The 27900-nt window shown below is 36.0% G+C and overlaps 1 protein-coding gene across 2 annotated transcripts in view; it reads right to left on the bottom strand.

Annotated features, from left to right (window-relative positions):
* The window catches only part of ABCB1 (ATP binding cassette subfamily B member 1), a 48486-nt gene extending 21282 nt beyond the window's left edge, over window positions 1-27204 (bottom strand). For both annotated transcript variants that reach the window (XM_038128508.1, XM_038128509.1), the window contains exons 1-13: window positions 27017-27204; window positions 19743-19858; window positions 14977-15139; window positions 14073-14188; window positions 13265-13322; window positions 11773-11920; window positions 8835-8895; window positions 5078-5269; window positions 4250-4421; window positions 2999-3123; window positions 2134-2305; window positions 429-542; window positions 19-129 (exon numbers count right to left, since the gene is read on the bottom strand). In XM_038128508.1, coding sequence (XP_037984436.1) covers window positions 19-129; window positions 429-542; window positions 2134-2305; window positions 2999-3123; window positions 4250-4421; window positions 5078-5269; window positions 8835-8895; window positions 11773-11920; window positions 13265-13322; window positions 14073-14164 — 1245 coding nt within the window. In that variant the 5' untranslated portion in view covers window positions 14165-14188; window positions 14977-15139; window positions 19743-19858; window positions 27017-27204. The remainder of the gene's footprint in view (window positions 1-18; window positions 130-428; window positions 543-2133; window positions 2306-2998; window positions 3124-4249; window positions 4422-5077; window positions 5270-8834; window positions 8896-11772; window positions 11921-13264; window positions 13323-14072; window positions 14189-14976; window positions 15140-19742; window positions 19859-27016) is intronic.
* Between the last annotated feature and the right edge of the window lie 696 nt (window positions 27205-27900).

Below are 27900 nucleotides of genomic sequence, written 5' to 3' on the forward strand. Positions count from 1 at the left end.
AAGTTTCAAATACAGTACCTCAACATCTGGTCTGGATGGATAACTGAAGTAAACATCTTTTAATTCCAAGTTCCCTTTTATGTGGTCTGGTTTGTAACCTGTCTCTGAATAGCTGTCAATTTGAGGTTCCTGTGCAAAATAAAATACAACAAAAAACCACAATATTTTTTCATAAAGAAGTCCTTGAGTGCACCATTATTCTGCAGTAATGTTAAACATGTTTTTTAAGTAATTTAGGTGAGATTTCTAAAAGATCTAAATTGCAATGTTTTGCTCCCTCACTGCTACATTAATGATATGCTCATGCAAGAATACTTATAAAATTTTTCCAATAAGCTTATGTGTGAATTTAGTTCCTTTCTTTAAAAAGAAGGGTCTCTTACTTTCAAAAGAAGTTTTGAAATGATAGTGAGGGCAATGATACTCACATTGTCTATTATATTAAAGATGGTATAGGCAGCTCCTCTTGCACTTGCAAATGCCTCTATGCTTGGAGCAGTCTGTCCAATACTGAAAGCTCCAATCAATACAGAGAAAAAGACCTGAAAGAAATGTTTACAGAGGCATGTGTTCATTCTTATTTAGCAGAAAATTGTACTTATTTATTTATTTCTGTTTGGTATTTTTGGACAAGGAGGTTCCACGTCTGTTAAGGGAAGTTTAAAGAATCCAGAATTAAAGTGAAAAGATCTCTCTTGGACAGAGAAAAACATTAAGAATCAGGCATTTTAAGGTTCAGATTAGAACTGAGAAGCTGTACAACATTAATTTTGCAAATACATTGAGAAAAAAAGAAAAAGTGACTCAGACCTGTCACTACGACAAAAAATTTAGAATTGCACCTAATGTCTCAGGATTTATTGTGCTAATTCATTCTTTGGTCAAAGACCAGAAAGTGTATTACATATATACCAACAGAACAACAACAGATATGCAAAACAATATCATTCTGCTTTCAAAGAGACAGTGAAATAGTAGTATAGAAACCCAAGTTCTTCATCAAAAAGTAATAAATTATCCAATGCTTCAAGGAAGGAGTGAAGTGCAAGCAAACAAGAAAGAGCAGCAGAAAAGAAAACTTAATAATTTTCTCAGAATAGCGTTCATTGCTTTCAGTTAGTATCAAAACAAAAGCAATTAAACCACCCTGCTCAGAGATCATAATAGCCATAGTAGTCAGAGCAAAGTCTGTCACACCCATCCTCTTGAACAGGGGTTATTCACAGATTTTACACATGATAATGCATCATCCATGTTATAAAACCATCATTTGAACTACAACACAGACAATTTGCAATAGAATTTGCAAATACTTTGAACGGAATAAATTACACATAAGGTCATGAACTTCACTGAGAGGTTCCATATGCCAACCTGTACAAAAGGTTCAAAAGAGCCAAAAAACACATATCAGAGACATTTTCCACAAACTTCAGTGTTTCATAAATGAAACAGGTAGTTTAAAAAATATACAAATATATGCATATGTTCAACTGACTGGGTTTCACCATGATTAACAAAGTTATTCGTCTTACCCTGTTGACTTCATATTTCATACAAAATTAGAATGGTTTCCACATCAAGAGAATAATTTAGGTTATGACTTAAGTGTTGTGGTTTTCTTCCTTCAGTTAGATGGTGAAATATTTCCTAATCACAGTATATTTTTATCCCACTCAATTTCTAAAAATACCAAAAAGTGATTCCAACCTCTCATGGCGCAAAACATAAGCAAACATAAAGAAAATTATCTACCTAGGCTGCACAATTGCTAAAAAAAAGTATTTGTTTCTGCATCCCAAAAATATATTCAGCCCTCTGAAAGCAAATAGCAACTAGAAAGGGTATTGTACTTCAGTTTTGCTCAAACTGTTTCTATATCAGTCTGATCTTATGAAAATCAGAAAATATATAGGATCAGTTGAAAAGCATATATATTTTCATTGGGTTCATATAGATTTTGAGATCCTATAGAAACAACATGTAGGTTTTTGTGCTGAGAATCTTTTTGTTAAGAAGGGATGCTACTTTGCCAATTTTGGGACATAATTCTCATTACAGTCAAATACACACTTTAAGGTTTTTTCTTTATTATTTCTCACCGTCACTGAGAATTGACTCATTAATACTTACTGTAAGAACTTTGCCAATAGTGTAATCATCACTTAAGATCAAAGTAGTCCCATACCAGAATGCCAGTGCATATGATGCATATATCAGTAAGAAAGCAGCACCCATAGAAATATTAGCTGTAATAGCCTTTCTTATTCCAATCCGTTTAGCGTCTTCTAAATTTTTATGGTATCTGGAAGAAAGATAGAAGTTCAAAACAGACTCACACTTGTACCATGGCAGACACCACAAAAGCTCTGTGGATGGATTAGAAAAATAATGTTTATAAAGTACAACAGTTAGGTACATAAAATATCAAACTCTCTGTATAAAGGCAAGCCTGCTAGTCAGGTGTGGACTTTCTAAGCTAACCCCTAAAAATGCCAACGTTAGTCAACTTGGTATATAGAAACAAAAAGGCATTGCAGGTCAGGGACTGGCATTTAAGTTGCTTCTGCAGATCAGTGAACTTTGATTGTGAACCACTCAAGATTAAAGGTTAAAATATATCAGCAGATCTATATTTTACAGTGCAGCAGAAATAGAGATACTGTTTGTTAGCACCTTCTCAACTACTGAGTAATCAGATTAGATTACCAAGGATGTCATCTCTTCACAGAACAAGGTCTTCTTTTGTCTAAAGCTCTCACAGTAAGGTATTTGAAGTAGTTTGCATACCCTTTAATGCAGAGACAGCATATCAACTCTAGAAAAATAACTAATTGTCTTTCAACATGTAGCAAACCTTGTAACAGCCTCTAACAATCTCTCAGTAACAAAAAATGCAGAAAACACAAGACTTTCAACAGAAAATACACAAGAAAATCTCAAACCATTTGGAGTGAGTATTTTAAAATCCACTGATGAAAGCAAATATTACTCTTACCTTTTAATTTCTTTCTCCTGTCCTCCAAAAGCTATTACAGTACGGATTGCTGCCAGAACTTCTTCTGCAACAGCACCTGCTTTTGCATATGCAGCCTGTTCTTTGTCAGTGAAAGCAGAGAGAACCTAATACAGAATCAAGTATTTTGACATGTGAAAACCAGAATAAGCTCAAGCACTCAAAATAGCTTTAATCACAATCAGTATCTTCCAATATGAAGCCTTTTGACTATATTAGGCATGGGTGCAGAATGTCCAATATCCAAATTCCTAAGTGTGCTGTGAATTCAATCAACTAATTCCACGTTACACATTGTAAACAGCTGGGGCCTGGACTTTCCCTTTTCACCCAGTGCAAGAGATAAGGGGAGTACTCATAGTGAGCTGGTGTGGTTCTCCCCAGGCAGACCTCCTTAGCTCATTCTCATCTCTGGCTGCCTTAGCCAGAGGACCCTGTAGCTAAGACTGTGAAGAAGTGGCCACAGTCTGTGAGGACTCAGCCAGTTGACATACATGGCACATACATCCCTAATCCTACCTTGTCTGCAATATACTCACTCAAGACAGTGAAAGGTTTAATGATCTTTGAAATATAAGTGAAATATAATACCATAAAAATCTGAAAGCTTTAAAAATATAAGGCACTCTAATATATAGAAAATTGGACATTCTCTCATCTAGGTCTGTATAGAATTTCTTACCAAATTTCTCAACAACTATGAAAAAAACTCTGTCTGAGACAAAGGTTTTTTCCAAATTATTCTCTTATTTTCCAGGAGTTGCAATTATTTCTTTCAAGAGAAAAAGTACTTATACAGATGTAAGTTAAAGAGTTACAGGTTGGATTCTACACATATATCTTACTTATTTCTCTGTATGTGCTGTATTAACAGAAACAGCTTCAAACCAAAGAAGTCTGCCCAATCTATGGGAATTACAATATTCAAATTACATAGAATTACTGAATTGTAGAATGACCTTGGAAGGGATCTTAAAGACAGCTAGTTCCAGCTGCTCTGCCATGGGCAGGCACGCCTTCCACCAGACCAGGTTGCTCATAGCTCTATCTGACCTGGCCTTGAATGAGAGGGTACTGATACACAGTTCATTTAAGAGCTTATGTACCTAAGTGTTATCTAAAGCTATAATTGTTCCAAGCAACACATTCTAATACTAAGATTTACAGAAATTTAGATTTATTTCATTATCTGTCATTAACATAAAACCTGACACTGTACAGATGTTAACTTACCTTTGCCCAGAGGGCTGCCGAAAGTCCCAGGACAGGGCTAACTGCTAGTATTACAAGGGTTAATTTCCATCCTCTTATGAGACCAACAATAAATCCTGTCACAAATGTTGTTAGTGCTTGAACAAGCAATCCAATCTTGTCACCTATTCCTTCACTAATCTTGGAGACATCACTGAAAAACAAATTACAGAGAGGAAGAAAAATGTAGAAAGCACAAGGAAGATTTCCAGTTTTGTTACTTGCAGAAGACAATCTTTATTATTCAATTACTGCTCCCAGTAAAAGTTTTCTTCAAGGTAAAGCATTATGTAGTGTGGCCAAGGAAAATGTCATATTTCTTCTGAAACTGTAATGCTATAAACCTGAAAAAGTCTGAAAAAGTTGAAATTCTTTCTGTAGTGCAAAACCACTCTCACTACTTTTTTAATTCCAAAGTTTTATCAGTTTGGTACTTGTGGGCTATTTGGAAATAAAATAAAAAGGATTTCATGTAGGCAATGCTATGCAGTTAAAGCTGTTCACATTGCTGGGCTGAGCCAGCACCTTTTTCAGTCCTCAGTGTGCCCAGAAACGAACTCTTCATGGCATAATGACATAGGCTGGGCTTTAGTCATCCTCAGAGTTCAAGGGAACTTAACAAAATTCTTTTCTGACATCTTTGTGACAGTCCTGTACCAGAAGTATTAGAAATTCAGTCCCTGAGACTCTCCATGAAGAAATTTGAAAACTTTGTTTCACAGTGAAATAGTTTAATTTAAAAATAAAAATTTCTAAGTCCTGCTTGTTTAACAAGATAAAATAACATTGGGAAAGGTATGGTGTACTTACTCTAGAAGACGAGTGTTAAGTTCTCCCACATCATTTACATCAAACCATCCAATTTCCTGTCTCATAATTGCATGAAAAAATTTTTCTCTAATTTTTTTTATTTGCCGACCTGCTGCTAAGGTCCAGAACGAAGTCTGAATATAAGCAGCAAGAAGAACACCAGCTGCTATTCCAGAATAGTAGTATGCATATCTGTAAGGAAAAAAAAAGGGCAAGATTCTCTGAAATCAGGTGAAAATTGGTTTAATTACATTGCTAGTATGAATTTATCATGATGCTTACATTTCTGTTTGATCTGAATTAGGGTTTATATGCTTGTACTAAAACTTACACTTCACTGTAAAACTTGCTGAGTTTTCCATGAATAGCATTTAATGTCAGAATTAACCTTTTTTTTTTAATTTAGTAGGTATTTTCTCATAGATTCTTTTAGAATTGTATTTCTGATACAATGCCCTTTGCACTTAAATGTGTCATGTCCAAAAACTGCCTAGCATTTTTAACATACATAGACAGACCAAATCACATATATGTATATTATACATACATTTAAATGATAAACATGCCTGTCCATGTAAATAAATAAATAAATAAATAAATGCATGGATGCAGCAAAAATTTCCCGACTTAAGAATCCACCATTACTATAGGTACAGCTACTGAAAGAAAATGCCATTAAATCAGAAATTCTTTGGATCTCTTATTCATAATTGATATTTTATTTTTATACTAATAGCCCTGTGCTATGAGCAGAGTGTCAAATCCAAACCAGGAGTATGTGAACCACAATATTTCTCCAACTGGAACTAAATCTGTTTAAACTGTTTAAAAATCATAAAATCAACTTTGATTTGATGAAGAATTACATCAGAATCAGTTAAAATTGAACTTACACCAGAACTGCATTAAAATAAAGTAACTTAATGGATTTCATTTGTAAAACACAATCAAAATCAATTATTAAATGTTTATGATGCATATTACCTGTAATTATAAGAATAATGTATCTACATAAAAGTAAACCATTAGCAAAAATCTTGACTCATGACTTTTTGTGAACTCTTGCGACCTTCACTCAGTTATGCATACTGATTTTATAGAACTTTAACATTAAACTTGGCAGGAGAAAATTGCAGGAATCTGTGCAAATGCTCTGCTCTAAGAGAGAATGGCTTTGCAAATTAAACTTCTCAAATTTTATTCCAATCTCTCTTGTGGCTATAATCTCATACAGTTCACTTAGGGACTTCAAAACTATACTCATTATGAAATTCACTTAATCAAAACTGTTTAATAAAATCAGGTTAATGCCTAACAGAAAGCTGGTTAGTTGAATATTGACCTCAATCACATTCGGCTCCACTAAAACTCCACAAACAAAAAAAAAGCCTCTCAAACTAAACCCAAGAGCACCGATTCTAAATTCAGCAGTAATTACTTTAGACAATTACTTTATGACACTACATCTCTTCAAAGAATTGATTTATGCTTGGACTTTGTTTACTGACAAATCATATCCAAAGGGATTCATGTCTTTGCCAGATTCCATGCTGTTGAAATATATTCTGCAAATTCACTGCTGCAACTTATCAGAGAGTAAATGCACGTTGCATTGAAAAATAATAGTTCTTTTTCTTTTGAGAAATAGTTGTAGTTTAGGCAAACTGTTTGAGTAACAAACTCGACTAAGTCCTCATGTATAGTTCAGTACTTGAACACACCAGTGTGAGAACTCTGCCCTTGCAAACAGTTTTTATCATTATTTGACCTGCTGGCAGGTGTGCTAGAGAAACAAGGAGTTGACAAAGAGCTTCGTCACACCAGTGAAAATCCCAGCTCAAGGCTCTATCTAGAACCTTTGGGAAAGAGCACCTATTCTTGTGCTGCTTTTAATACATTTATCAGTAAACAATTTGTTTCTAAAGGGAAACTAGGGCTGCTTTTTATTCTAGCTTGTACTTTCAGAATTAATTTGTGGTGGTTTGACCCTGGGAGAAAAATACAATTCAAAGCTCGTAGATAAGGGCAGGGAGAGATCACTCACCAGTTAAATAATGGGCAAAACAAATTCTACAATTTCATATGGAGCAATTTTTTAGTAATTTTTTTTAAAAAGTTCTTTCAGAATAAACATGAGACAGCTTTGAAAATGTTGTGCAGCTAGCCATCAGGTATTTACTAAACACAGAACTGTTAGAGTAACTTCACCCACGCACACAATATTTAGTTTGCAATTCTGCCTTCAAATTTGTTTTCAAATCACTGGGAACAAATATATTCCACTGAATGTTTGTAGGCATTACTTACATTCATGTCAGATACTGACAGAAATATTGCAGGAGCAAGAAATTCTCCTATAAAGCATAATTGCCAAATCCCTCTTTATTCATTCTCATTACATTCAGGTTCTTCATTTCTAAGAAATAGCCCTCTCTTAACTTGTTCATTTATTTTATGGTAGAGTTGTTTGGGTATGTTTTGGTTTGGGGTTTTTTGGTGTAAATAGTCATAGGTTTTTTAATTGCAAAAATTAACTACTGAAGCTACATGAGTTACAGTCCACTGTTACCCAAAATTATAATGCACTTTGATATAAAATAGTAAGAGTTACTGCAGAAAATGCCTTATCTCCTCCTTCTCTTCAAAAAAGACAATTGCCTTGAAGAGTACATCAGACATTTTTCAATATCTAATGAGGAACAGAGTTCAACCTGAAGAAAAGAACCTGAAGTGGTACAAGAAACACACAAACTTTAGACATCCTGCATAAACCAAGTGTATGGACCATGGTTAATAAAGCCTCTTCACAAAACACATCTATTAGCAGCTTATGTTTCTTCTTACTTGATCTTTTCTTTATGGAGTTTTGTAGCAGAAGCACCTGCTGGCTATTGTCTTCTGCTCTTTCCAGCTCCAGCATGCTAGATTTAAGGTAGCATATAATCTAAGTCTGCATTTTCTACAGTCTAGATAATTATAGAATTATAGAATTGTTAGGCTGGTAGAGATCTCTAAGATGTTTGAATTCAACCATTAACTCAGCACTGAAAATTCCATCACTAAAACATGTCCCTCAGTCTCACATCCACAAATCTTTTTAATAAGTCCAGGGATGGTCACTCAACTGCATCCCTGGAGATCCTGTTCCAATGTTTGACAACCCTTTCTACAAAGATATTTTTTCTAACATCCAACCTCCCCTGGCACAATTTGAGGCCTTTTCCTTTTGTTGTGTTGCTAATTAGCTGGGAGAAGAGTCTGAACCCCATCTTGCTATAATCTCCTTTCAGGTACTTGGAGAGAGTGATTTAGCTGAACTTGATGCTTTGGCAGCAAAGTAGGTACTATCTGACAATTCAACTTTTTTTTTTTTTTTTTTTGCAAGTGAATCACCGTAGCTCAATGTATCGACAGATTATAATCAATACAATTTTTTATCATAACAATTACTCTTTATAAATTCAGAGGAAGAGAAGAAAGAAGGAATGGAATGCAGATTTCACTGGGATACAGAGCACATGTGTCAGGATGGGTCAGAGCAAGAGATTACAGGATAATTGTTTGAAATAGCTGGGAATGTTCAAGAATCTTACCAGGGCCTCAAATAATCCCTTGTGCCAATCTTTAGTTACATATATTATTAAATCATTGCTTTTGTGTTGTTTAAAGTGTGCAAAACACCCTTGGGAGAGGAATGGCTTGACTAGAAATGTGTGGCTACATAAAAAAAGAAGAGGAAATATTAATTTTTAATTACCTTGTCATATCTTCTTCCAGCTTGCCAAGCATGTCTGAAGTCAAATTCATTGAAAAGTTTCCTTAGAAAGGAAGAGAAAATACTTTTAATAGAGCAAGATTTAACAAATTAGTTTTCCTGCATGCTGTTCAGTATATCTGGAGTTGCTACATCTCCTCTTGAATCAAGATGATTTGGAAGAAAGGAGGAAATTTTAATGCACATGAATGAACATTACTAATATAGGGTTAGTCATAACTCCACTGACTACAAAACTATATCACTGTAATTTGAGATTAAAAAGTCTTCCTGAGCATACACACATAGAAGAACAGAATGGTTTGGGGTGGAAAGGACCTTAAGGAGTCCACCCAGTTCTAACCTCCCTACCATGAACAGGGACACCTTCCACTAGACTGGGTTGCTCAGGGCCCCATCAAAGCTGGCCTTGAACACTTCCAGGGATCAGACATCCACAACATCTCTGGTAAATTTGTTCCAGTCTCTCATCACATTCATAGTGAGGAAATTCTTCCTGATATCTAATCTAAATTGTCCCTCTTTCAGTTTAAAGCCACTACCCCTCATCTGATTACTACAGGTTGTTGTAAAAAAAATTGCTCTCCAGTTTTCTTGTAGTGCTTTTTTCAGGTACTGAAAGGCTGATATAAGGTCTCCTAGGAATCTTCTTCAGGGTGAACAGCCCCAAGTTGCTCAGCCTGTCCTCATAAATAAGTTTCTTCAGCCCTCTGATGATGATGGCGCTCCTTTGGACTTACTCCAACAGGTGTCCTTCTTATGGTGGGGGGTCCCAGAGCTGGATGCAGCACTCAGAGACATGTAGAGAGGGTATAATCACCTCCCTCCATGCGCTAGTCACAATTCTTTTGATGCAGCCCATGATATTATTTCCTGAAGTGCAAGCCTACAGTGCTGGCTCATGTTGAACTTCTTGTCAACAAAGCACCTGTCAACAAAGCACCTCCTCAGGGCTGCTTTCAAACCATTTTTCTCCTAGCCTGTATTTGTGCTTGGGATTGCCCCAACCCACATGCAGGACCTTGCACTTCTCCTTGTTGAACTTTATGAGATTCCCAGAGACCCACTTCTCAGCCTGTCAAGTTCCCTCTGGATGCAACCCTTTAGTCCAGCACGTCAACTGCACTGCACAGCTGGGTGTCACTGGCAAACTTGCTGAGGGTGCTTGATCCCACTGTCCATGTCATTGACAAAGCTGTTGAACTGTGTCAGTCCCAATACTGACCCCTGAAGAACCCACTCATCATTAGTCTCCACTTGGACAAGCCTTTGAGTGTGACCCTTCAGCCAATTTCTTATCCATGAAGTGATTCATCCACCAAACTCATGCCTCTGAAATTTAGTGAAAATGATGTTGATTGGGACAGGGTCAAATGCTTTGCAGATATTCCTGGTAGATGATGTCCAAGCTCTTCCCTACACACCAAATCTGTAACCCAGTTGTAAAATGCCATCAAATTTGTCACAGGCATTATTTGCCCTTAAAAAAGCAATATTGGCCAGCATCAATCATCTCCTTATATTCTACATGCCTTAGCACAGTTTCTAGGAGGATATGCTTCATGATCTTGCTGGGCACAGAGGTGAGATTGACTGGCCTGGAGTTCCCTGGGTCTTCCTTTTTCCCTTTTTAAAAATGAGGGTTATGTTTCTGCCTTTTTCAGTCAGTGGGAACTTCATCAGACTGCCATAACATCTCAAATACAATGGACAGGGGCTTAGAAACTTCCTCCACCAGGTCCCTCAGGCCCCACAGATGCATCTCATCAGGTCTCATGGACTTGTGCACCTCCAGATGAGTTAGATATTCTCAAACCTGACCTCCTACAGTAGGCAGTTCCCAGTCCCTGCCTTTCCCTTCTGTGATTTGGGCAGTGTGCCTGGAACACTTGCCAGTGAAGACTGAGGCAAAAGATCATTGAGTGCCTCAGCCTTTTCTGTATCTCAAATAACCAGGTCTCCCCTTTCCTTCTGGAGAGGGTCCACATTTCCTCTCATCTCCCTTTGATCACTGACCTACCTATGCAAGCTTTTCTTGTTGCCCTTGACATCCCCGGCCAGATTTAATTCTGTCAGGGCTTTAGCTTTCCTAACCTAATCCCTGGCTGCTTGGACAGGTACTCTATATTCCTCCCAAGCTCCCTTTCCTTACTCCCACCCTCTCAAGGCTTGCTTTTTGTGTTTGAGCTTGTCCCCTTGTTCATTCATGCAGACCTCCTGGTGTTTCTGCCTGTTGGAATGCATTGCTCCTGAGCTTGGAGAAGGTCATCCTTGAATATCAACCAGCTTTCTTGGGCCCCTCTTCCCTCCAAGGCTTTATCCCATGGTACTGTACCCAGCAGATCCTTGAAGAGGTCCAGGTCTGCTCTACTGAGGTTCTAGAAAATGATCTTGCTGTCCTCCCTCCTCGCTGCCCTGAAACTCCAACATTTCATGGTCACTGCAGCCCAGGCTGACCTTCAGGTTCATATTCCCCACCAGTCCCTCCTTTTTAGCAAGAACAAGGTTCAGCATAGCACCTCTCCTCACTGGCTCCTCTATCATTTGAAGAACTTATCATCAACACAGTCCAGGAACCTCCTGGATTGCTTATGCCTGGTGGTGCTGCTCCTCCAGCAGTTTTTGGGGTAGTTGCAGACCCCCATGACGACCAGGGCTTGTGAATGCAAGGCTGCTCCAATCTATCTATAGAGGACCTCATCTGCTTAATCTTCCTGGTCAGGCAGCCTGTAGGAGACTCCCACCACAATGTCACACCAACCACAGTGTATATCTATTATAATGAACATCAGCTACTAATTTGCATCATATTATAGCACTGTGGTTTCTGACATCTGTATCTCCTGTCAAGATACGTGAATCTTCCCATTTCTTTTTTAAATAGGAGCCATTGTTCTTGTCACAGCAGATATATTCTTACCTGTAAAATTTGTGTCTCCAGATGCAACAAAGCTATCAGTCATATCACCAAAAATTATCATGGCAAAAGGGAGACTGCTTCCATGGGCTACTGCCAGCAGAGTGCCTAGTATCATTAATAATTTATCTGACCAGCTGGAGTATCGGAACTGTGAGTGAGAAGAGAAATTCATTCTAACTGTTGTATTAGAATGCTAACACAATGCTATGTCTACAAAGTCAAGAAAGTAAAAAAAAAGCTATAAACTGTACACCTGCTGTCCCAAAACGACAACTTAATTTCTTTAGAAATACAGTTTAAAAACAGTTTAAATGTACAGGAATAAATCCTTTCTATATAAGCCCTTTTATACTATAAAATGTATACTCTCAAAACCAGAGAGATGTGGCATTTTAATGCACTAGTATCTGCACCTGTGTAAGAAAGGCCATAGGAAAACAAGACTTTTTTTTTTTTAAGTTTTCTATTTGAAGTTAAAATGATAAGAAATTTTAATGGTGTTGTGATAACTAAGGCAATAACTGCTTGTACTGTAAATTCATTATTATGCAGCTAGAAAAACTGTTCCTAATGTACCACAGATATCATAAAAAGGTATTGACATCTTAAATCCTCTTGCCATTGAACTTAATAAGGTTTGAGGTCATCCATTACAAAATCATTTGGTTTATTCTGTACTATAAACTACTAAGTTTACTGATGTAAATTGTTGTATGATGTAATTGTACATTACAACTGATGTAAACATTACTTTTACTGAAGTAAAAGTTGTATGATGTAATTGTACTAGTGTAAACTGATATAGCAAAGCAATCAGGCACTGGCCACCATCATGTACTATAGTTTTATGTTTGTTATTTGCACTGTCATTGTTATGTATTACATACACTAAACCTACAAAATATAAAATATTTCAGTATGACTAAAAGAGGACCTAGGATTTACTTGATTAAATATTAAAAGGTTGTCTTTTAAAAATACACAGAAAATTTTAAAGAATCTGGAACCTTTTAGCATACAATTCTTAATTTTACTTTTCATCAGTGGCATGGAACTGCCCTTTACTGCTGACTCAGGTGATTGAATTATGACTCATGGGGATAATTAGTGCAATTAGTACCTGACTCTGGTAATTTAGAGGACAAGACCACATGCAGTGTAGGTATATGGTCATGCTTCTCACTGTGAACATGGAAATTCCTATCCTTCCCAAACAAATATCTGGTATGGGTGTGTTTAAGATGATAATTTACCAAGGGAACACTCCTTAGAATACTTATCTGTAAAAGGCAGCTTCTTTAGTATAACTAAATCCACAAAAAGAACTGCTTGATGTCTATACTATAGCAAATATTCTGTAGTAGAAACATATTTGGTAGAGACAGCATCGTATATGCAGGATACTAACATAACTGTAACCATTTTTGATTACACTCTGAAATGTGCCTTTGTGTGTGTATATGTAGACACATATAGAGAGAATAAACCTTACCAGTGTAAATGGGCTCACCACCTTAGGTTTTTCCCCTTTCTTCTGCTTCTTTGCCTTGCTAAAAAAAGTGTGGTAGTTTTAGTGAATTTAAAATCAGACCTCATTTTGTAGAAATACTGATTCAACATATTAATGCAGTTCAATTATATTAAAATTTTGAAATAATTTTACAGCAAACAATTGTGTAAAATGAACATGATTTATTGGGCATTCTTGAGATGTTTCTATTTACATCTTCAGCAATATAAATAGCATCACCTCCTAACTTCTGTAAATTTAAGTCATGTTCTTCCCAGTTCACTCCTTCAAGGATGAAACAACACCAGTGGTGCTGGTGGTTCCACCATCTGGTCAGGGAAGTTGTAAGCTAAAGCACTGTATAGATTTCAAAACAGAAGAGAGGAAAACTTTTGTACATAGTGGATGGGGAATAGATAACATGTTCAAGGTATGCAAAATGTTGACTGACTGCTGTACTAAAAATATTAAGATAATTTTTAGTAGATGACATAAATGTATCCAATATGTCCATTCCAACATAATTTCTGTCATATTTTAGAATTGCTTTTCCAGTCAATACTGTGGACACTTAGTCCTTTAAAGGAAAAAATAAATAGTCCTTTTGCATGAAATGAATGTGCCAATCAATGCTACTCTTACATTGATATAAAGTTTCCTCTTACGAGGTCTTCTTAGCAAAATAAGTGAAAATAAGATTTAAAATATGAATTTCAATAAAACATAAACCAAGATAATGGAGCCTAATACGCTTCAATACATAATGTTTACTATATTTAAGAATACTTACTGTTTGTCTTCAGATTCATGACCCTGGCTGGATGCAGCGATCTCATGACTATTTCCATCTGCAGTATACTTCTTTTCATCTTCAGAATGCATTTTAAATTTATTGAAGATAGTTTTCTGCAAAATAATATTTGACTGAGAAATACACAATTTTAAGCTGAGGACAGTAATCTCAACTATCATTTGTTTGAAAGAAAAATATGAGTACTTATTACAATCAGTAAAGTTATTAATATCATACATTGCAAAGTGAATATTCATAATGCACAAGTATAAGCATATTGAAAGAAGTCCAGAAGTTTGGAGTTTCCTTACAAACATTTATATTCTGTATTTCGCCATTTGATAACTCTGTCATTTATTTAATTTCATTTGAATGATATAAGAATAATATTTTCTGCAATACAGCACAGATATATTAAAAATTAAATGCGTATTTAAAAGAATATGCAGGTAATTACATTTTTTTAGTTATCAGTGAATTTATAAAATATCTCTGATTTTAAAAAAACCCTCCAAACTACTGACATACCGTGAAAGGTTGCTCCCGGTTTGTGTCTACTCCTCTGACAAATTATTCAAACCTGAGCAGAATTAATGTGGTTAAGGACATGCAGCATGATTGGACTTTGCTCCTCTTATGTAAGACAGACATAACAAATAGCTTTCTCTTGGATGTTTTCCCACCCAATAGGCTCGTTTATCTTGAATAGTGAAGTGTATGCACTTTGGACTGTACCTCTCTTTTCCTAAAGGGAATAATACTAGTCCTCAAACACATGCGTATTTCATTGTCACCTGGGAAAACAAGCCTGAATACTTTATTCTTCCACCAGAAAAAGTTCCTTGTTATAGGTACTATTGTTTTAATTATGCCCCTTAAACTGAAAGGAACTCCTCTTTACCTTATTAGAGATGTTGCTGAATGCTTGAAGTAACTGTTGCACTTAAGGATGAATCCATTCTTGAATACACAGTGAGAATGAAACCAGGTAACACCAAAACATAGTTTTAATCTTTTGCTTCCTTTCCCATCTTTTCAGTCTAATCCAGGAGAACACTACCCATCTAGCATGAAAGAAAACAGGATTTTATTATAGTGCATATAGTTCCTCATTTGAGTAACTGCAGAACAGCAAGATGAGTTTCAGACTCAGTTTAGAAGTGTTTTGGAAATAGTTCTAGTCAGCAGAAATATGCTTAACTAGTATTCTGATTTTTGAATGTATGTTTATATTCTAAACTGTTTGAAATAGGCCATTTGTTCTATTGTGGAATGTGGTGTTTTTATCAGTATCTGTAGGCATTACTTCAATGAAAATAACAAAATTTTAAACACTTAAATAAATCATTTGCACTTCATAACCCTTATTTCAATGTATGTATTAAAGTAGACATGTTCAACATTTTACAGAAGTAAAATTTATGAAAAATTAAATAAAAATACTTGTTCTAGAAGACAAGAAGGTTTACATGAATTTTCCTGTAGGTCTTCTATCACTTTACTCACACAAAATTTATTTAACCTGATAATTACCCAGAAAAAAATATTTTTGTTCTTTTTTGTCATGCATGCCTGTAATCTCAAAATGTTAGTGAAACAGTATTTTTATAACATTTTGGAATAGAGATAGTCTTATCAGATTGAGGATTACTATAGAAAGGGTAGTTTATCATTGCCAGTCAAGAAGAATATAAAGCGTTAATAAGTATTATATGTTTATCAAAAGTCACTGTGATGTATTTATATAGAAGTCTATCCACAGCAGTTACTGGGAATACTGGGTTTTAATTTGTGTGCCTAAATGCTTTCCTGGACTTGATCTTATTGGATTGGTCCAATTATTTCAGTGGGAACCAAAAGAAACTAAAGTAAGAATCCTTAAAGAAAAGTCAATTGATTTAAAAAAAAAAAAAAAAAAAGGAATAGTATATGCAGTTCTTTCACAACTGTTTTGCCCTAAATGGAAAATAGGGAGAACTACAAGATCTGTCAGAATGTTCTGTTATCTCATTGCAATGTCTCAATGCTATTGCAGTGCAATCATGATAAGAAACGGAAATAGAAATAACACACAAGAGCAATTTTTACCAGAGTTTCTCTTGCCTGCATACAATAATGCAAAAGAAAATCTGATTTTATCACACTAGGAGCTGAATCACCTAAATTGATATTAAAAAGTGGGAAAATTGGGGAAGTACAGTATTTTACATCTACTTAATAAGATCCAAAATTCTGTAACTTCTCTATAGCTTCTGTAGTTTGTTCAGTCACATAGCTCCACAATTGCAGCGAATTTGAAATCAGAGAAGATCATTAAATATATCTTCCAATCTCTTATATCTTGTTTAAAACCTATGATTTGGGTGAAAGTATACAATTTCAGCCTGAAGAGATTAAATCTGTAAAATAAACCAATAGCAGCAGAATCTGAGGCAACACCACTGCACATTACCTGAGTATATAAAAATCGTGTGGGTGAACATAGCAGCTGATTTACAACCAAAATGTACAAAACCACCTAGAAACAATTTAGGTGCCAGTCAATCTAATCCAAGGAGAAAAACTTTCTCATCCAAAGTCTGGTGATTAGTTTTCCCTAAATACATTAGCAGGATTCATAAAGCCAGTGTTTGAAAACTCAGATCAGTTATTTGGTTACATCAACAGCTTACCCTCAGCTTTAGCCAATCTTTGATATCATCAAGGGGGAATTTTTAATTCTATAGGCCAAAGACGTGAAGCATGAAATCTTGTATAGGCATTGTCTGTATCAAGTAGACATTGACTAGAAGCTAAGTAAGGATGTCTTGAAAGCAGAGTGTCCTGATTATTCAATAGTTCAAGACAAAAAAAAGGGGTTTTTTTTTTTGACTTCTACTTACTAGTCACAGAATTTCTCACAGAAGAGGGATTTAAACAGAGATGACCAATCTATGACCTTTGAGCTATTTAAGGCTTATAAACAACTTAAAATTCCTTCTCAACCCAGTTTGTTATACTATGATTAGAAGAAACAGAGATCTGGTAATATGGGAACTGTTGGACAATTCAAATCCCTTGTTGCAGAAGCAAATAAAGAATGGCTGATAAGTTTCATCTACCTGGACTGTCAAAATTTCTCCTACATGTCCATTTCAGCCCTATCCAACAACGGATCAGTGGGATTTTATGAAGATAATGACAACTGGACCTCAAAGAGCTACATTTATTGAGTCATGGAGTAAATGTTTTAAGAGATTTTAGCCAGTTGAAAGTTCAGCAAAGTGACTCATGAGGCCAGGTAAGTTGGCCTTGTCTAAAGCAATGCCTGTACAAAAGGAAAAATTACAAGTGGTCATAAGTTTGTTATGCCTATTGGCTAACTGCTTCTATGCTCCATTTCCCTTCACCAACATTGTTTAGTTGAAGATAGAACAATACCTCTTGTATATTACAATTTCTGTGAAGCTCTGCATCATCAGATATATTTTCTATGTGAAAATACTTATATATATTCATAAGGTTTACTTAATCCCCTCTTTATTAAGATAGTAGCCAAATTCCCTTTGCCTAACATACTTTTATTGTGTATGCATTATACTCACACATCTTTTTTAGAATTTTAAGCATACATTCTTTTTACATGTTTGAAATATGATCACAGGCCCCTTGAAATGTTCTGTCAGCATTGATTCTGTAGACTGAAGCACAGGTAATTCCCTTCTCTTATATGTTATAAATGCATGGTTTGAATAATCTCTCTTGGGCTCTCCAGTACAATGAGAGACTGTATCGGCACAATAAACAAACCTTAAATCATTCTTGGAGTCAGTGCTCTTACAGACCATTTACCAGACTTTTCAGTATAACTCTGTGATTTAAATTGTAGTTTGCATGATCATAACATAATTTTTGGACTGCAGTTAAATTACGTATATACAGATAATCCTGTACAGTACTCACTATCAATTATTTCAGACTGTTTCCATATGTTTAACTATCTAAATTTACTTATCCAACCCCCTTCTTGTGTCAAAATGTCTTAATATTTTAACAAACTGATTATGAGATATGAGTTTCTGAAACTGCAGAAAAAGGCATTTGAAAAATAGGGTTCTCAGGTTTTGTGGTGAAGTTTCAACTACTTATGCTTCTAAAAAATAATTTATGTTGAGAAAATCTCATCCCACAAATCACACATTGGATCTATGCACTTTTTTTATCTGATGCAGGCCAGCACATCACAAATTGACAGATTATATTTGAAGTACTGACACAGAGACATGAATCTAACTTTGATATCAGAGACAAACTGTTGTGAAATGATGGCACAATGCCTTCAAAATTTTCTAAACAATATCAAGAAAAGCTAACCTTTTTTAATATATTTATTAACAAAACTAGCAAACAAGACAAGAAACTGAAGCAAATACTTCAACATCTGCATATACTGTGACCAGAGAAAATCACACAAAATATTTTTTTCTTCTATTCACTTTAAAGATGGAAAGTTGGATTTTTGCCTACCTAAGCACCAGGTAGGCAAAACGCCAGAAAAGATTGCAGGAATTCTGTAATGATTCTGCAATGACATTCAACCCTAGCATAGATCAGAAAACCTGTGAAGAAGCTCTGATTTATGGTACTAGAACTCCTGCTCTATTTCAGTAGCCTGATAATCAGGGCTGGAAAAGAATAATTGTAGTTGCTGGACATTTTATTTTTCCTGGACTAAGCATGAGAACAAATCAAGTTAATGTAAACATCAAGCTTCCATTTGTGTCTAAAAGGAAAGTCTATTCTGAGAAGCATGTTTTAAAATTACAAAACTCCACTCTTATTGTCTGTGATCTGATTTGGAGTTAACTATTTATTCTCATAAAGAGGACTGCCACAAACCACTATCACTGGATTCCTACTACTAATGTGCAGGTTTTCAGCTTTACAAACTCAGTCTTGTTTTGAAAACATAATCATTACTAGCTGGATAGTTGCATTTAAAGTTATATTATTACTACAGTTAGAAAAATTAATTTAAAGAAATATAATAAAGAACATTAGGGCTTTAAAAATGTTCAGGACTTTATTTTACAAACGAAAACTGATGGGAAAAGATAAACAAAACTACTTTTTGTGCAGGTGGAAAACATTTTTCCCACTTAAATCTGAACAAAATGTATAATACTATGACATGTCCAATTTTTGTCCATATACCTTTTCTAGGCAAGGATATGCCTGGTGACATTGTAACAGCACGAGTAATCCTTCCCTCAGTGAGTGGCTTTGATTGGACAGCCACCGTTTGCCATGCACAAAGAGCCCTTTGTAAACTGAATACGCACAGCTTAAAAGTATTCAGCAGTTACTGATTAGTTATCACACATTACCATTTCTTGATAACTTGAATTAATGAAATACTAAACCGAGTGTTGGTATATTCAATGCTGCCCTGAAGCAAGAAACAGGGAAAATCTTTGTGGGCCAAGAAGTCCTCAGTGAGGTAGGGTAGAGGTGGTTTCTACTGACCCTGGAATTGATCCTCATTGGGACTGAATTGCTGTCTTCCAAAACCCTGCTTTTCCCTTAGGATTTTATTTCTTTTCATGATGATATTTTTTTCTCCTGAATCCCCAAACTGCTGCTTAACTCCATTTCAAGAGACTTACCTGTGTCTGCAACCTTTCTTACCTTGCAGAACCCCAGTTTTATCAACTTCTTTGCAGTTCTTGCTCCAAATGAGGCAATTTACTCAAAAGTCTGAAAGATGGTTACACTTCTGTCTTGGATCACAGACAGCTGGACACCTGAGAAACAAGGAAAGGAGTTTACAAACTCACTACATATGAAATATGTAACAGCATTGATATTATATTTTATACAGAAATCAAAGCTATTGACTTATTCCCTTGTACAATACTATTCAAAGCCATATTTTCTAAATGTCTGCATTCTATTCCATACTATCTGTGAAATGTCTAGATCACACAGGAAATTATGAGGCTGAAAAACCTCTCATCAGCTTCTTCCCAGTAATACTGAATTTCAAGTTTTTATTTCTATAGCTACAGTTCATTCTATGTGGAAGACATATAATTTCAAAATGCCATCCTGTCCATCCTCCTTCCTTCAGATCACATCAAATATTATATATTAAATTCTTAACAGGTGTTTGAATTCTGTACCTCCACAGTTAGTTTACAAAAGCAAAGATGGAGAACTTCAGACTATCGAGTTTTTCTGGATGTCTAAAATGAACTGTTCTTGAGATAAGTTAGACCTGTTACCCCTTCCCTGTCCATAACAAATAGGAAGGACTTCCTCTTCCACTTCATTTACTGTACTTTCAAAATTTTAATGCTGCTTTCTCAAGTGTTGCTCCTCATCTCTCAACAAAAAACCCCCAAAAAATCAAAACCCCTAATCAAAAGAAACAAACACCTCCCTGCCCCCCACCCACACAGTTCCTATAACACCTCTAGGCAAAATTGGTACTATTGACCTTTGACATTACTATCCTCTTGACACAAACTATTTCAAAGATTTGGGTTTTTTTTCAGGAAAGTAGCCCCAGACTAGGGGTTATTTCAATAATAGGCAAATATTTTAAATTTCTGTAAGTTATTTGACTTCCATTTTCTGTGGCAGTATGGAAGTATACTTACTTATTTTATTTGATCTTAGACATTGGATTTTGTAGCCGTGATGAAGTGACTAAAAATAATCCTATCCTAAGACATTGATTATGGCACTCTGACCACATTCTGCATGTTGTCTTTAACCACAGTCAAATTGCCATGTTCCTTTTTGATGTTTACTGTAAAACAAATGATTGTGCACTCTGAGGTAAATGTGTTTCTACAGGCAGTTGGATACTGTGCAGACACATGTTCACAGGCTCCAAACCTTTCAAACAGCCATAACCATAGACAATAGAGGTAATGTTCCCTCATACAGTTTTTGCTTCCAGAAACATCTGCCACGTGCCACACCTCGACCTTACATGTCAACACCAATGATGCCAGACAAGAATCCAGGGAGACTCACCAGGAAAATTCCAGTTACGATATCAAGATATGTCTGCTTGTGATTGTTTTGCAAGAAACAGTTCTAAAGAGACTGGAGGAAATAAGTCTTCACTGCGCAAGACTTCGGCAATTAGAAAATCAGATTTCTCTTATTTTGTGGTCAGCTACATTGTGGCTACAGTAACTGAAAAGGCAATTACCTGCAGTCTTTCTAGTGACTCAGATTAGATGCTCTCATGTCTGATTAATTTACCTGCATCTTCTCTAAGTCCCCATTTCCCTAATTTCATAAAGGATCTTTAATCTTAATTTCCATAAATTCATCATAAAATCATTAAAATGTATTTTGATTGCAACGAAATTTATAATTCTATCCACAGATATTATCCTTGTTAAGGGAAAAATAATATTTTCCCACACACTTCCCACTGAAACTTGAATTTATTAGACTTTGCGTAGCAAATCCAGATTTCAGGGCATTTTTCTTATTTATTTCTTACTGATGTCTAAGTATAAACTTTATGTAAAAGTGACACATTAAACAGTAATGCAATCAATTAAACTTGAGAAGTGCTAATCATGGCCAAACTCTGAGTAATATTAGTAAATTCAGACCTTCCTGCCAAGAAACAGAAGAAAGCACTTATATAAGATATTTAACTAATCAGTAAGCCTCAGAGGTCTTCCTCAATGTTCCTCCCCTTCCCTGTGTGGACAGTGAAATCACAACATGATTTCCTACTTCCCAGACAGAATGGAAGATTAAGGCTGCAGGTCAGAGCCAGAAGGACTGGCAGGTGGCTCCCCAAATGTTGATATTCATGGAGACCCTTGAATCACAAGGCTTTGGACAGTGATTCAGCGATACAGTGTTGCAGCACCACAAAATGATAACTGAAGGAACAAAGTGATCTCTGGTCATATTCCAACTTCCTCACTCGTTGCACTCAAGACATCCTCCTTTCTGACTCAGCCCTGTCATGACCTCTGTGCAGTTTACATTCTGCTTGCATGCAATGACACGTGACCCTGTGTGAGTGCCACGACAGTAAATGTAATTTCTTGATTTCTTTTTATAGTCAACAATAAATCATGAATAATTAACATCTCACCCTGATTGAATAAACTGTTCAGAGCAGTCCTGTTTCCATAGCACCACTCACTGAGAGCACATAAGTTTGTTAATGGAAAACGTTCAAGAAAGCAACTGTCAGCATCTCATTCAAGGACCAGTCAAACCAAGATACCTCCTACTGTAAGAAAAAAGTCTACTCTCCTTGCATTCATTGTCTGCACCTGGCATGCAAGGAATGCTGTTCCAGTAGAAATTAGAGAACATAAGGCAAATATCCTAAGGATCCAGAGATACCGTGTGAGCAAGGTATGCTTATTAAATGCTACTGAGATTCCTCAATGGGAGCATCCTCTAGGGTTCTTTGAATAGTCAGTACTATGAAGCAGAACCAAATTTAGAAAATTTATCTTTTTTAAACTACCTCTGGTAAGTATCTATGGGATTTGGCATGCAAAAAAAGCCTTTTATCTAACCAATAGAAGAAAAAACCCAGCAGTGGCTCCATGTCATGGGCAATTTGCAAAAGACATTATAGGACTTTTCGTGATGTCTGAAGATGGATATATTGCTACATTATCCTACACTCTAAAGAAGACAAATGATTTCTGCAGTGATCATGCATGGCTGACAATCAGTTAATGAAGACATCCACTGAGCTGGAAGATATAAGCAGGTGTGAGCAGAACCAGGCCAAGTCCTATAATGAAACTGATTCCATTGTATGGTGCACAAGAGGGAAGAAAACATATCTGCCTAGGTTTTTTATGGAACACCTTGGCAACACATTAGCAAAGAAAGATGCTTATTACTGTATGTGACAGGACCAGAAAAATTTCTCACACACTAATGGCACAATCTAACATATATATGAAATGGTATGTTTACAAGAACAAAAATTATTGAAATACAGTACTTCATTTTGTTCCAAATATGTATGTGACAAAATCTCTTTCTGAATATTGGTGTGGTGCATTGTTTCACAGAATAGACTTATGACCTACTTTCCTAATAGATTTCCACCTATATTCATATATCAAGTAAATGGAACTGTTCAAGAGTGGTAGGTCTCTCAGGCAAAGCATGTGTACATATTTCCTTAAAGCCTAAAAACGAAGCTAAGTCATCATGTGTGCATGGTCTTTTCAGGCACTGGGGGTTGGATTGTGTTATCGCATCTAATTTGTTGCAGAGTTCACCTTGGTCCATTAAACCCAGCAGTAGAACTGACAATTTCCTCTGTTTCACAAAAGGGTGAAGTTGGGCAGGCAGAATAATGCTTACCTCAAGATTTCATAGTAAGATGTTCCCCATAAACATTTTAACCCCGAGAACAGTAAAAGTTATCTTGCTCCTTTTTATGTGCCACCACTATGGTAGTCATCAAAACATCCTTCGTGCTACCACAATATTCATAGTAGTGGCTATTCTGATAATGGTGAACTAATCAAACTGATCTCCTCCCAACAGATCACATGGATACAGATAAGGACCTGATTGTCATGCCATATCAGATGACTCATACATACATTAGTGTTAAACCATGATAGGAAATAGAGGAAAAGAATAATAACATTGTTCAACTCAGAAAATCCCCTTTTTCATATATATTTAGATGAATACATGAAAAAAAGGGGTGAACAACAGAAAAGGAAAAAAATATGTGTGCATATCTTCTATATCAGCAAAATATGAGGGGAAATAATGGCAAATCTTACCAAAATGTTACCTCTTTTTTGCATCAGTTTTGATCTAGTTGATCATAAGAACATCCAAGCTTTTGTTTCTCTTTGGATCTGGGTGTATAATACTAGTCTAACGATGTTTAAAAGTAGATTCTCAGTTTCTGATTGCTAGTTTTACCTTATAGTTTCTGCAGTGAACCGTTTACTAACTTGAAGACACACCCTGAAACCTCTACTGCACAGATGGATTTCTGCACACTCAGAAAGCCATTTTACTTCATCACCAGTCACGCAGAACACAACTGTCAACTACACATACAAGGATATAAGGGAAACTCAGACCAGAGCTATACTGAAAATTCAGGTTAAAGTGACAACAAAATAGGCTTTTATGATCTAGTTATGATGTTAAAACCAAAACAGTGGTTAAAAAAGAATGCACCCCACTGGTTACTTTTGCTTGGGTTGCGCTGCTCCTAAAATGTGGAAGATTATTATAACAATAGCAGCTGACCTGACTGCAGAGCAAGCAAGAGTATTTGCTTAAAACTTGAGGACACTGAATTCCAAAACTTTTAAAATGGGGCTTTTGGGACTAAAGGATTAGCTTTCCTTAACTAGTAAAGATTGCAGAGCCTCAGAATGGAGTATGATTATCAGCTATACTACAGGAACAATTTCCTGTAAGAAATTTAGTAGGTAGATGTTTCAGAACAGTTATCTGAGCAATGACAGGAGACTTGGCTAGCAGGTTATTCCACCTAGAATGCTATGAGATTGTAAAACACTGTGAATCCTGGGATAATTGTTGGTATTGGCATCTGGGAATGTATCTGATCAAACAGAACCACAGTCTTTCATGTAGCAGTGGTACAAGGCTTAAGCTAGCAAGAGTAATTATCAGACCTGGGAATTGAGCAGAGCTACATCGAAAAGAGCTGCAAATTTGGCTTCAGCATGTATAGACAAGGAATATAGGCAAGGTAACAAAGATAAGAAAGAGTACAAGGAAATCCTAGTCCTGTGGATCTACTGAAAGGTCTACACACTGTAGACATTACAGACTGTAATTCTCAGAAATATAGCCTTAAATCACCCACAGTCTCCATTTAAAATAATGACTAAAAGGAACAAAAAAGGAAAAACAGTCTTCAGTGTGGGTTAAGCTCTTTATGTAAAAAGAGGTGGTAATGGTAACTGCAAAATATTCTTGGACAATATGATAAAATTTTCCTTTAGCAGACACCAATGAAACTGCAAGAAGAAAACATGGTAAAATTGAGAAAAAGAGGCAAAGATTTGAGAAAATGGGATAGAATACATAAATTCCTTGCTGGCTCATTTTGTCAAGCAAATAAAAAATCATGAGGAATGAAAACTACAGAAAATAATAGGTCCCTCTCAGCAAAGCCCTCAGACATCATCTCTTCCTCTCAGTAACAAAGTCTAGGGAGACTCTGCTGTCTATTTGGTCTAGTGGTAAAATTACAATATAACCAATGGAAATGGTCAATAACCATATCAGTACTGAGTGGTCAAGGAAAGGAACGTTTACTACCACTAGTGCCATTATGTTAATTGATACCATAGTGTCAATAACCACTCTCCTCAAATAATATTTGTTCCAGCTATAGCCCAAGAAAGAGGGAAAATGATAAAACTTACTGCATTGTATGCATGAATGGATGTTCAAGTACCTGTATTAAGATCTCTGCCTGCAGTTAAGGAGCTGCCAAGTTCAAGAGTCTCCTTCTCCTGTTTCTTCAGGAATGGGAGGATCCCTTTTAGGAACACCAGGGAATTATTGGCACAGCCTTGTTGAAACAAAATGGATTAGCTACAGATTTTGCTACGGATGTTTGTGAAGTTGGGGCTGACCAGTGGGAGGTGAGGGTGGAGTGATTCCTGCAAGTCATTGATGCTTTGTTATTAAGAATCCGGAGGAAGCAAAAACAGTGGATATTTGGGTAACAGAATTTCCTCAAGTTTTGTGAGTCTGTAATTTAAAATGTGAAAAAAATAGAAATTGTGTTATAATGGCAGAGGAAGGACTCCAATTCACCATCAACAAGTCTACCAGTATGCAAGATCTTAGTACAGAGACCTATTATTTTAACATCCTATTTGTCCAGAGTTAAAAGCAAAGAAAAAAGCGAAAGTGAGATTTTAACACTTAAATAATGTAGCCATCTCTCAGGTTGTTTGTATGCCTGAAATTTGTGTAACACTAAGCAGATTATTTGACTGTTTTATTACGGATTTAGCCAGTGCTTTCTTTGCAATTCCAGTAAAAATAGAGCTGATAACATCTAGCTGTGAAAGTAATGTTGTTTTATCCATGTTCCTCCAGACTTTCAGATCAAATGCAACACATATGCATGAAATTACCATCAGAATGTGTCATTTCATACCATACACAAATGATATGTCAGTACACGGAAAAACGGAAAGTTTTGGGAATATATTCAAGAAGTAGCCAGCATTACTCAAATCATAGGCTTCAAAGCTAATCATGACAAAACTCAGGTACAATCTAAAGTGAAATACTCAGTCATAGTTTTAGGTCAAAGGAATGGTGGTGCTGGCATCAGCAAAGGGTAGAACTGACTATGAGAGTCCATGTATGTAAAAATTGTATTTGTTTCACTTTTGCAGTTGCTAACATTTTTGTGAGAATTATATTTAAAGAAATGAGTAAACCAAATCAGTGAAGAAATCCCACAAAAAAAAGAATGGGAAGAAAAAAAGAAGTAAAACTGCACTAGTTCAAATGCTGGCCTTTAGAGGCACATTACTGTAAGCTGTTTCATGTTCAGCTGGCCACTACCGATCTACATGGTGCTGTTTAAAGAGCACAGAAATAAAATTATTTTGCTTTGAAATTCTTAAGATTTGTGGGGAAAAAAACTGTATTTCTTATTAAAAAACAGGTTTAGCATTAGTACAGGTAATTAGCTTTGCAGCAGTCCATATCACACATGCTCTACTAAAGAACATATCACACACACTCCACTGAAGTACATAATCAGTGGAAAAGTAAAAACTGAATATATATCAAACCTAGGCTAGCTGGATACACACTGGCTTTTATAAATAAGAGCTTTCTGTAGAATAAGGCAAGACTTTACCACTAGCTCTATAAGGTTTTTAACCACTGGAGAGAACAGAAGTGCACTTTACCTTTTAATGTGTCTCTCACTGGATAAAAGCTCCGTTATTGTCTTCGTGCCACAGATTATTCTGTGGGGTTCACAAATGGCTCCAGTTTTTTATCAAAAGTATGGAAAATCCTCTATTAGATATGCTTGGAAAACTATAAACGAGCTGTCTTCTTTCACTCTGCACAAGCAACAGAGCCACCACCTCTGCTAATGATGTTAAAAGAGAAACCCTAAGGAAATGACCTAGCTTCATACTTGGTTTCAGACCGGATACATCAAGCTTTAACTATTTGGCTACCAAAGCAGAATAAAAATTACCTACAAACACAGAATGGAAATCTGGTAGCCTCTCCATCATGGAAAGGAAATCCTGAACATTGGTTAATAAAAGTAGAGAGAAAAAAAAAATGCAGGTCTTGTAAAAGCCTACCAAAAAGAAACATACAGAGGTAGCAATCTTGGAATAATAGTCAAGTTCACACCCTTGCCAAGGTTGTGGTAGTCCCAGTAGATTTGACATTGGAAGAAACAGCCAGCTTGCAAACAAACTGAAGAAAATCATGCAAAGCAAGGTATAAAAAGATAGAGCAACTTTACAACCTGGAAATCAGGGTTAATGTAGGAAAAGTTTAATAACTGGAGCAAAGTAAAATAAAACAACAGTAATAATAACAGTAGCAATAATAATGAAAGAGACAGAGAGAGGGAGATAAAACCCAGGAGAAATTAGTGATGCACAAGATAGTTACCACTCACTAACCAATGCTCAGCCTGTCCCTGCACTGCAGTCGGCTCCTCCCAGCCAACTCCCCCACCTTATATGACATTCTGTGGTAGGAAATATTCCTCTGGCCATCTCGGGTGAGTCAGCTGTCCTGACTGTGCTGCCCCTGCTTCCAGCTT

Source organism: Motacilla alba, chromosome 2 (assembly GCF_015832195.1).
Source record: "Motacilla alba alba isolate MOTALB_02 chromosome 2, Motacilla_alba_V1.0_pri, whole genome shotgun sequence".
Lineage (NCBI taxonomy): Eukaryota > Metazoa > Chordata > Aves > Passeriformes > Motacillidae > Motacilla > Motacilla alba.